Raw genomic sequence first — 12,365 nt, forward strand, 5'->3', positions numbered from 1 at the left:
TAATGAAGCATTGTTTATAGCATATTTAAAATGAAAATAAATGACAAGAATAGCACAAAGATTATTATACTTAAAGTATAATATTTGAAGGCATGCTGGGATTTGTTAAAGATATATTGTAAATTTTAGGGTAACCACTAAAAACATTGAATACAAATCTGGATATATTAAGGCTAAGTGGAGATAAAATGGAATTATCGATCAATTTGAATAAATTTGGAAGTTACTCAGTCCAAAAATAGGTGGAAGAAGAGGTCAAGTGCAATAGTGAACCATGACAGAAGAAATAGAAAATAACTGTTAAGAGGTTTTAATCCAAGCACATCAAAAATGATTTTCCATGTAAATGGTCTAAAAAACCTGTAAAAAAAGACAAAATTCGGTTGGTTGGATAGAAAAAAACAAGATCCACTAACAGGTATATAACCGTACCCATGTCCTTTTTTATGTAAACAGACACACTTTACCCTTTTTTAAAAAAAAATTAATATTATATCCTTGGAGATACAGATTTAGTTCAAATCCCTGTTTATACCTCATAGTATTCTATTGTGCAGATATACCAGTTTATTCAGTCATATCTTCTAATAATATGTATTTGAATTGTTTACATTATTTTCCTACTTAAGTGGTACTGTGATTAATATTCATTTGCATGCATTTTTAAATTTTTGCCAGTAGGTTTTTGGGGTGGGTTCCTAGAATCTGTGTCAAAGAATGGATACATAATTTTGTTGAGTAGTCCAAAGTTTCCCTCTGTAACAGCTCTTAACATTTTGCATTCACATCCACAAAATTAGGCCTTGTTTACATTCAGCCTCACCAATTTTGTGTTATCAGACTTTTTATTTATTTTTTTATATTTTGCTAATCGAACAAGAGAAATGGCATTTTAGTGTATTTTTAAAAACAATTTATTTATTTATTTTAGAGAAAGAGCACAAGTGGGAGGGACGGGGGAGGGGGAGAGAGAGAGAGAGAGAATCTCAAGCAAACTGTTGAGCGCAGAGCCCTTTGCAGGGCTCAATCTCATGATCCTGAGATGAAGACTTAAGCGAAAATCAAGAGTTGGATGCTCAACCAACTGCACCACCTAGGCGCTCTTCAGTGTAGTTTTAATTTGTATTTTTTGACGTCTGGGTGGCTCAGCAGTTGAGCATCTGCCTTTGGCTCGGGGTGTGATCCAGAGTCCCAGGATCGAGTCCCACATCAGGCTCCCTGCAGGGAGCCTGCTTCTCCCTCTGCCCATGCCTCTGCCTTTCTCTGTCTGTGTCTCTCATGAATAAATAAATACAATCATTAAAAATTACAATAATTTGTGTTTTTCTTATTGTGAGTGAAGTTGAACATTGTTTTGCATATCTCTACAAATCATTTTTTCACTTATCTTTTGATTTTGCTTATGTTATTTGTATTTTTAGACATTTTAAAATGTAATTAAAATTTGTCAGTATTCCTCTATTGCTCCTGAATCTTGAATCATAGTTAAGAATGATTTAAAGAAAAATGACTTCTTTATAACCAAGTTATATAGGATTTTTATCTGATATTTATAATGTTTAATTTTTTATATTTAAGTTTTTGATCCATTTTGAATTTTTTCTTTTGGAAGCTGGAGTGAACCAATTTTATCTTAGAACATTTGAGTATCTAATAAGGAAGAAGTCAACTTTTTCCTTACTGACTTGAGATGCTGCTTTTGTCATATATGTACTTTTCACATTCAGTTGGTCTGTTTTTGGATTTTTCATTTCATTAGGCTATTTGTTCATCTGCCAGTACAATGCTGGTTCTGTTATGGAGGCTTTACAAAATGTTTTAATATCGGCTAGCTCCTTTCCATTGCTCTTGCTGTTTCATGGTTTTTCTAGGTATTCAACCTTCTAGATAATCAACTTGCCTACCTACACAAAACCTTGGGAACTGGGACGCCTGGGTGACTCAGTGGTTGAGTGTCTGCCTTTGACTCAGAGTGTGATCCTGGAGTCCCAGGATGGAGTCCCACATCGGGCTTCCTGTATGGAGCCTGCTTCTCCCTCTGCCTAAGTCTCTGCCTATCTCTTCCTGTGTCTGTCATGAATAAATAAATAAAATCTTAAAAAACAAACAAAAACTTGCAAGAACTTTTATTGTATGTAAATTTTTAAATTCCTTAAGGAGAATTTGGTGCTTAACTTACTCAAGTACATACTATATATGTTCTTTACCTTCCTCCAGTCCAAGGACACTGGAACAATAATGCTAAAATCTCTCCTTGCAACTTAAATGCTATTATGTCATGTATTTTTGCTGTATTTTAAAGCCACGATGAAATTATTTATTCATAGTGTCAAAATTTGTAGCCTAGGGACACCTGGGAGGCTCAATGGTTGAACATCTGCCTTTGGCTCAGGGCATGATCCTGTGGTTCCAGGATCGAGTCCCACAGCAGGCTCCCTCTGCCTGTGTCTCTGCCTCTCTGTGTGTGTCTCTCATGAATAAATAAATAAAATCTTAAAAAAAAATTTGTAGCCTGTATATCCACTAATTTTTATCTGAGGTCCTTGCTAATTTAATTTCCTATCTATTTGAAAACAGTTTCTGTTTTTCTGTGGTTGTTTATAGATTGTTTTTGTATTTGATGTTTTATAGTTTACTGTGATTAGCTAAATGTAGACATATTTTTATCAATCCTTAGGGGATTTCCTGGGCTTCTTAGATCTGAGGGTTGGTATTTTTCATCAATTATGAAAAAGTCTTAACTTATTTTTACCTCATCTCTTTCTCTTTGTCTCTATTTTTTGTGCAACTATAATTAGATATCATAGACATATACATTCCATTCCATGTGTCTCCAGTTCCTGCTTGTGTTTTCCATTTCTTTGTCTCTCTACATTGTATTATTCTATATTAGTAAGTGGATTTCTTGCTTTTGGATAGGTTAAGCATCATAATTCAGAGGAATTTTCCTATGGTAGATAAATACACAAATCCACATTCTTGTATTTCAGGATGAAAATTACTTCTATGCTTCAGAGACCTAAAAAAGAATAGTAATTCTTGTTATAACTACCAAACAATCTACTATGTGTGTCTTATTTTAAGGAAGTCTGGTACCTCATTTCCATTTCCATGAGAAAAAAGTCTGACTTGCCAACCTCCTGACGGAATATACTGTGTTTCATAAATGGAGACTGTGGCTATACTCTAGTTATTTAAACTTGTGTAACACATAGTAGTGTACTGATTGAAGAAAGTAAAGTATGATTATACATGGTATAATTTTTTTAATTCAAAAGCATGCTATTTATCATGTATTTGTCCTAAGTAATGTTTTTATATAAATCATTTTGTTTAAGTAATTCTATTTTGAATAATTATTTCAGTTTATGTAAATGAACTTCAAGTCATAACTTGGACTAAGGTTAATTATAAATTGATTTGAATATAAACTGGTGATATTAAATATACATTATTATACAGACATTAAACATATTCAAAATTAAAAACTGATATAAACAGAAACTAACAAATTTTTAGAAACCTTTTGATGAATTTAGTCAGATATCTTAAAAATCTTCATACTTTAAGTGAGGAAAAATTGGTGTATTATGTTTCAACAAAATTGACTTTGTCATAGCAGAGAACAAATCTATGAAGATCTTGTGTTTCCTGTTAGATTATTGAAGGAGGAACTTTGATGGCAAAGTTAATAAAAATTAATAAAAATTTTATTAAATTAATAAAGTTTAATAAAAGTTAACAGTATTATATTATTACAAGCATCGATAACTCTACCAGTGATTGTTCTAAATGCTTTACAAAAGATAGTTACTGTTATTGTTTCTATTTTATAAATAAACTGAGACATAGAAATAGTAAACGACTTGCCCAAGGTTACATATCAAGAAAGTGCTGGAGCTCAGATTGAAACTCAAATACTGTGCCCCTGACCAAGGCTGAGTAAAGGGCCAGATAGTAAATATTTCAGGTTTAGCTCATAAGGTCTCTGTTGCCACTACTCAGTTCTGTCACTGTAGTGTGTGTAGGCAGCCATAGCCAAGATGTAAATGGGTGGGTATGGTTTTCTTATAATACCTTATTTATTGACAAGATATTTGAATTTCATGTAATATTATTCCAGGTTGTCCTCTTTCTTTCTTTCTTTCTTTCTTTCTTTCTTTCTTTCTTTCTTTCTTTCTTTCTTTTTCTTTCTCTTTTTCTTCTTTCTCTTTCTTTCTTTCTTTCTTTCTCTTTCTTCTTTCTTTTTTCTTCTTTCTTTCTCTTTCTTTCTTTCTTCTTCTCTTTCTTTGTTTCTTTCTTTCTTCTTCTCTTTCTCTCTTTCTTTCACACAATGTAAATATAGCTAACTATCATGCATTACTCAAGAGGCTGTCATTGGGCCAGATTTAGCCTGTGGATGGTAGTCTGCCATCCCTGGTTTAGACTGCTACATATATTTTGGGGTTCTACTTTGTTCTATTCTGGACTCACCCTCCACCATATAGTGTTTATTTCCATGAGGGCTAGATAACTTGATTTCCAAACGTTTAGTTGATCCTTTATACTAGTCAATAGGAAATACAACAGATTTGAAACCTGAAGTTTCTACTTCTGTATATAATCTAGATTTTTCCCCTAATGATTTCAGTACTACATAAATACTTGTTTAATTCTCTGAAGCCCTAAGGCAGAGCTAGCTAGATTATGTTGTTTTGTCTTTATTTACTCTTACTTTGCATGTACTTTCTGTCATTTTAATAACATTATAGTGGAGTTGGGCCTTGTTACTGAGGTAGCTGATATTGGGTCATGCACAGATCTTTTATAATGTTGGCTCCCCTTTCATGTTGCCACAATTCAGACATATAATTCTGCATATTTTATTGGATTTGGTACAAGGTCACGCTCATCTGCATACTTAGATCTAAATAGAACTACATAGCACATTCCATTTCTACTAAAAGCCTTCTTTCAATGCAATTAATTGCCCTACCAGTCAATACTATCCATTCAATACAATGATGCAATCCTCATCCCTTCTACTTAGTGCAAATTTCAACATGTTATACTAGAGATATATATATATAAAGTATAATAATATGATAGGACAGAATCAGCTATATATTTGGAGAGAAGGGAGGGCATTTTAAACCAGATTCCTAGGTGAAATTGTATAAATAGGTCTTAAGGGAGCAGTAGATCCTGTACCTTAAGAGTACAGGCATTAAGGGAATGGGGAAAAGTTTGCTGTAATTGGAGAACATGAAATATGTGATAAAAGCTCTGTGTATAAGTATCAAAACGATTCAGACATAAAAGTTCTTATATCATGATAAGGAATTTGTATTTCCTGCTTTAGATTAACAATCTCAAATACCTACATAGAATGGGAAGAGAATGATAGTAAAAAATAAGGTAAGCAGCTAGTAGAGGTAGATGGAGACTGGCACATTGGAAAGGAGGTTGATACTCTCGTCTACAGGCAGTAGTTGCTCAGCTTATTATGTCATAGATGCAATCTCTGTATTACAGGGGTTCTTGTTTTTTAGGAGTGTACAGAAATCTAGATTTAATCTGAAGTAGCACAGTTTTTAAATATTAACAACTGAATAAAGCTGAAGATCTTTGCTTTAAATGGTACAATCCAGACAGCAGTTTGCAATGTCTGTTAAATAGTCAAATCATTCTCTATCTTAGAACAATAAAATGGCAGCTATATTGAGCATGGACTTTAAGTGTGGAATAGCAAGACTGGAGATAGGAAGGGTCTATTAGAAGCTTAAAAATGAAGTAAATGTGAATAAATGGTTTGTTAATAAGGATAGAGAAGATTGCAGAGGTACACTGATGGTTTTTTTTTCATATTCACTGATAGTAAAATAAATAATTGCAAAAAGGTTAATAATGCAAAACAATTCTTTATATTCCTGCCACCCAAATTCTGTTTTACTTATGTGGTGTCAGCTGCTTTTACCAGTTTGTCACGTATCCCTCTAGATAGTTGGTATTCATGTGCCTTCTACGCCTCCCTTCCTTCCCACAAATGATAGTGTAATTAATGTATTTCTGCATCTTTTCTTAACAGTATATCTTGGAATTTCCCCTTATCTATTTACATATGTATATACAATACACACACACACACACATATATGTATATGTATTCTCATTAACATTTGCATTATACTTCATTGTTTGGGTGTATTGTAATTCATTTTCCCAGTCCCCTGTGGTAGACATTTAGTATGTTTCTATTCTTTTGCTATTGTAAATCATTTATGGATGGATATCCCTATTTGAGCTAATGTGTGTGTATCTGGCTGCTTTAGTTCTATAAGTGGAATTGCTAAGTCAAATGATTGTGGGCGCATCATACATTTTCTGATAACAATTAACTGTGTTCCCCTTTGAAAGTACTTCTTACCATCCCTCCAACAAGATATCAGAGCCTATTTCTATACATCAGAGTCGTCCTAGAATAAATCAACATTTTCATTTTTGTAAATATGATAGAAAAGGTGTTTCATCTTTATAAAATTTTACTTATTTGAGTAAAGTAGAACATCTTTTCATATTTGAGAAAAAAATTCACTTGTATTTCTTTTCTGTGAAGTAGTCCTCTCCCAGTGTTTTGCCAGGTTGTTAACTCTAAAAATTACTTGTCAGAGGCATCTGGGTGGCTCAGTGGGTTGTGTCTGACTTGTGATCTCAGCTCAGGTCTTGATCTCAGGGTCTTAAGTTCAAACCTGGCATTGGACTTCACACCCAGTGTGGTTCCTACTTAAAAAAAACAACAAAAAGTAAAAAATAAAAAAAAGTAAAAATCAGCTGTTAAAGCTTTTTCATGAAGGAAATCAACAAAGATTTTTCTCAGTGTATCATTTGCTTTGACTACATTTATGCTTTTTGCTCTGTTGACATTTAAAATTTTTAAGTAGTGACATTTTTATAAAATGTTTATGGGGCATGGTTATTATATTTAGAAGAGTCTTTGTAATTATTGTGTAACACTTGGGACTTTTTTTAAAGATTTATTTATTTATTCATGAGACACAGACAGAGAGAGAGAGAGGCAGAGACACCGGCAGAGGGAGAAGCAGGCTCCTCGCAGGGAGCCCAAAATGGGATGTGGAACTCAATCCTGGATCCCAGGATCACGACCTGAGCTGAAGGCAGGTGCCCAACCACGGAGCCAAGGTGTCCCACACTTGGGACTTTTATATAATTTTTTAAAGCTCTATAGTCCCATAGCTATGTTTGCATGCTAAAAACTGCATTCTTAGAGAGATTAATATGGATTAAAGGCAAAAGGTGATTAAAAATACAACTTTAGGTATTCCTAGTTGAGTGCCTTGTCAGTAAATTAAAAGCTAAAGATTTTGAGGTATTTGTCATTTTGCCCTACTTTTGGATTACTAAGTAATATTAAATAATTTTCATAGTTTTTCATGCTCATGATTAGAAAATAAGCCATTTTTTCCTGTACGAATTATGAAGTATTAAAGACACATAAAGTATTTAGTAACAACATTTTCCAAAAACAATTATTTAAGAAGGAAGAACCACAGATTTTGGGCAGTCTGTCATGAGTGGGATAATCAAGGTAAGCCTAGAGTTTGAGAATTCATGTGTCACTTATAAGATACCTAATTGGTGATATTGCTATAATATAAATGTTGGCTGAGTTTCACAGTGACTCTAATTTTCTTATACTTTTGTGTTAATTTTATCCATTAAAATGGACCCATTTTAAATCATCTTGACATATGTAGCAACATTTTTGCCACCTGGTATATCACTATATTTTTTTTTTGTATTGTATGTGAACAGTGGTAGGCATGAGTAATATAACTGATCATTCTATAGTTCTAGAACTTCAGTATATTTCTTTCTTTGAAGACATTTCTATTAAAACTTTACTGAAAACCTGGCATAAATCTTTTTTTCTATTTTTAAAGATTTTATTTATTTATTCATGAGAGACATAGAGATAGAGGGGCAGAGACATAGATAGAGGGAGAAGCAGGCTTCTCACAGGGAGCCCATATGGGACTCGATCCCTGGACCAAGATCATGCCCTGACCCGAAGGCGGCATATGCTCACCACTGAGCCACCCAGGTGTCCTCTAACATAAATCTTAAATGATCAGTATAATGATTCAAATCTGGCTATTTTGAAACAAAATATCTGATATTACATAGCTTTTATGTCTTGAAAATATTTCAAATTGGGGCAAAAAAAATTAAAGAAGCAGTGAAAATTATTATTCACTTATTCTTTCTAGGAGCTTCTTTGAGTTGCTGTTGTTCTTTGGAAGAGATGAGTTTTATGAAGAGCCCTTAAAGGATATTCTCGGATCATTCCAGGTAAAACAGTTTACTCCTTCACATTTTGTCTACATTTAACACATGCCTTATTCTCCCCCTAAAAATGGTATATTGGTTATTTATTGCTTCTAAGTTTTTATACTTAGTAAGATGGCAATGCTTAGGATCCCATATATTTTACTAGGAGGAAAAGAAGGTTCTTAAAATTAACTTCTAGCTGTATTTCTAAAAGCAGTTCAAATTAAGATTCTAATTCCACATTTGCTAGACCAGAGCCTACTGCTACCACCCTTGTAGATTTCTAAGCACATCTGGCACATATACTCACATTTTTATTGCTCCAGGCCTTGGTTTCAAAGCCTGTGTAGAATTCGGCCCTAGTATAAAAGGACTCTTCCTGTGTAGCCTGTCTCCTTGTCACTTGTACCCTTTGGCTATATCCTGATTTTCTCTATAGTCTTCCCCAGATAGGAGGTGATTTTTTTTTTTTTTTTTTTTTTTTTTTGGCAGGTGCTATATGAAAGGAAAGAGTAAATCCAAAAGAATGAAAAAGATCCAAGACCTCATCTGTAGACCCAAGAACATTTGATCTTTTTACCATTTACTTGAGAAACAGTAACTAGTAACTGTGGCTCAGTAATGTGTCCTTATCTTTATCTCATTATTCTTTGAGGTAGAATAAGGAAAGATGTACTTTGAGCTCCCTCTAGGGGTGAAGTGTTCAGACATCTTATATTCCTATTACGTGTTAATAGGAGAGATTATGGTCAACTAGGAGTATTACTGTCAATCTTTAGGAAGGAGATCAGCACAGTAACATAAAAGTATGCAATCTTTTCTCTCACCTAGAATTTTTATACTTACTGAAAGATTTTTATGATTGCTTACTCTGGTGCGTACATAGAAATAGGCAAATTAGAAGCAGACTTAATTGGCTAAGATATATCTAAAACTTCTTCACATTCGAATCTGACTCTAGATTTGTTTTTCCACTCATTGTTTTTCTACCCCATTTTGTCTCAGTGCCATCAAAAGTATTGATGAGGTAGCAGTTCCTAAAATTATTGATGAAAGAACTAAAAGCCACTGGCACTAGGCTTTTAAAAGCTTAAGCTGGTTTTATGGTTCTGTTTAACCAGCTAGCTTTGAACTCCTGCTTAAGTATTGTTAAATTACATCAATTTTCCGATATATACTCCTCCCATAGCATTTGCTTCCCAAGAGTTAAACAAGTGCTCTGCTAGTCTTTTGGATTTTATTCTGAATCACCAGTATACCTTATTGCAAGTTTTCATGCTGTCTCTTTGAATGTCCGGATACAGAATGACAACTACATTGTGACCATTACCAGGCTGACTTGGATTCTAAGATAGCATTGCTTATAAAACATACTCTGATTTTAGAGTTGTAGAAATAGTAAAAAAACAAAAAATCAAAAAAATGCATCTTATTTTAAAAAAAAACTCCTCTTTGAATCAATAATACTTATATTAAACATTCTACTTTATCCATCCTTATATTTAGCAAAAGAGTAAAAATACTTTTCATGGAGCTTAATTTTTTTAAGTTTATTTTATTTATTAATTTATTTTGGTAATCTACACACTGTATGGGGCTTGAACTCATGACCTTGAGATCAAGAGTCCCTTGATTTTCCAACTGAACCAGCCAGGCACCTCCTTATGGAGCTTACGCTCTAACTAAAGTCTATATTCACTATTTAAGACTTTGTAATTTTCCACTCCACTTTTTCTTTGTCACTTGTGTTCTTGGCAATCCATCCTTGAATTTTTATTAGGCAAATATTTATTGAGTCTCTAGTATATACTAGGCACTGAGCTCTGGGAAAAACGGTAGTAACCACAACCAGAAAAACCCTCCTATTATGGAGACAGAAAGACTATAAATCAAATCTTTGTAAATGTAAGAGTATTTTAGAAAGTGACAAATGACTCCCTTGAAAATGAAGAAGGCCAGGGAGATAGGGAGTGCTAGCATGATGGTATTGGGGAAGGAAATTTCAGTATTAAATGAGATAGTCAGGAAATGCCTCATGAAGATGTTAACTGAGCACTGATAATGGGAACTTCTGAAGCAATGTTTGTAGAGAGGTGAGAGATAGTATTGAATTCTGTTTTAAATATGTGAAATCATAACATCTGTGAAGGGATAATTTTATTTGTTTGTTTATTTATTTAGAGCAGGGTTTCCATACAGTTTATAAAATAATTCCTTAGGAAAGAGTTCTTGGTTTTGTACCATGTTCTATAGCCTGCTCAATTTCTAAAGCTCACCCTTCCTTTTGTTCTCTTTTGTTTTTAAAATCTCTATGCCACTTCTGCCACTTTGTTGCTGTGGCTTTTTCCTACTTCTGGCTTCTTTCTTCCTACTCTGAATTTTCTTGAGCCTCTAACTCCTGCCTCTTAGGAGAGATTTCGCCACCTTTCATCCTCCATTTTCTAAGCTGATCTGCTATTTGGTGTTTCCAGCCTGTGCCCTTAGGGACCCAGGAAGGGCCAACATGTAGGTCATCATATACAATTCCCTAAATTCTTGCATTTGCTAAGCTTTGTAAATTCCCCAGCCTTTTGACTTATATTTGATAGTCCCGTGATAGTCCTAGTATCACTTTTTGAAGTGTTTTTATATATGTATTTTTTTTAAGATTTTATTTATTTATTCATGAGAAACAGAGAGACAGAGAGATAGAGACACAGGCAGAGGGAGAAGCAGGCTCCATGCAGGGAGCCCGACATGGGACTCAACCCCGGGTCTCCAGGATCATGCCCTGGGCCGAAGGTGGTACTAAATCACTGAGCCACCCAGATTGCCCTGTTTTTATACTTTCTAATGCAAACCCTATTTCCCCAAGTGGTTTATCTATCTATCTATCTTTCATAAAGATTTGTACCAGCTTCAGATCTTGTGCTTTCTCCTCTACCATAAGTAGTACAAACATAATGCTGCTCATACTTTAATGTACCTGGGAATCTTGTTAAAATGCACATATTGATTCAGTAGTTCTGGGGTGGGGGCCTGAGAGTCTACACCAAGCTCAGAAGTGATGCCTCTGGTGCTTGCCTCTGGATCACAATTTGAGTTAACAGGGATTAACATTCCTTGCTGGATTTTAGTTATCCCTCCTGTCATGGTGTGGGCTCTGAAGTCATATTACCTGGATTTCTGTTTGCACAGTAATACCAAAACATGGCCCTTGAGTTTATTCTTATTTGTTCAATTAATTTCTGATCTCCTAAAATCTGAACTGCTTATATAGAAATTTTAATCTTGTTATTGACTGACTATAATTTTTCTTCTACCTTATTCCAAGAGGAAATTTCATTCTTAGAGCCAGATGTTCCATTTGCTGGCTTCTTAAAGCTTGCTTTCTTAATTTTTATCTTCCAATAATTTTTCTTTACTGAAAAAAAAAAAAAGAAGATGGCACATTTCTTATATGATGCACCTATCTCATTATTATTTTTAATCTGTCCATTGGTGAGCTTTCCATAGGCTTGTGATTGATTTCATACACTGGGTCTCCAAATCCCATTAATGTAATAAAATAAAATTTAGATTCTCAATGAAATGACAAAAATAACATGAGAACAAAATTCCTTATGAATGTTGGAAACTAGGATCAGGATCTGTATCAAGCACTCAAAGATGAATCCATCTGGAGTAATAGGCCAAAAAATATTTGATTAACTGAATGTGATTAAATAGGGGAAGGAGAGGGGGAGACCTTCCAAATGCGACCCAGTAATGCCCCCTACCCCTATCAGCTTGTAACAGTGGGGACTGGAAGAAATACCAGATGGGCATTAGGTATTCGGCCAATCTCATTCTTCAAAGTGCACCAGGTGTGGAGCAGAGCATACAGAACAGGAATACTAATGTAACTAAGCTGTCAACATTAAAAATGGAATGTATGGCTCTCCACAAAGCCACTGAGAAAATGGGACTCTGACCCAAACTAAATGCAGCCTGCTGCAGTATCCAGAGGTTAGAAAGTTTTGCAAAGGGGTATGGCTATCTCCCAGTGTAGCTTCCTCT

At 34.3% G+C, this 12,365-nt stretch overlaps 1 protein-coding gene across 3 annotated transcripts in view; it reads left to right on the top strand.

The window, feature by feature from the left end:
• Positions 1–12,365, top strand: part of ZNF654 (zinc finger protein 654) — a 92,579-nt gene that overhangs the window by 46,444 nt on the left and 33,770 nt on the right. For all 3 annotated transcript variants that reach the window (XM_041734767.1, XM_041734769.1, XM_041734768.1), the window contains one exon: positions 8,267–8,348. In XM_041734767.1, coding sequence (XP_041590701.1) covers positions 8,267–8,348 — 82 coding nt within the window. The remainder of the gene's footprint in view (positions 1–8,266; positions 8,349–12,365) is intronic.

Source organism: Vulpes lagopus, chromosome 20 (assembly GCF_018345385.1).
Source record: "Vulpes lagopus strain Blue_001 chromosome 20, ASM1834538v1, whole genome shotgun sequence".
NCBI lineage: Eukaryota > Metazoa > Chordata > Mammalia > Carnivora > Canidae > Vulpes > Vulpes lagopus.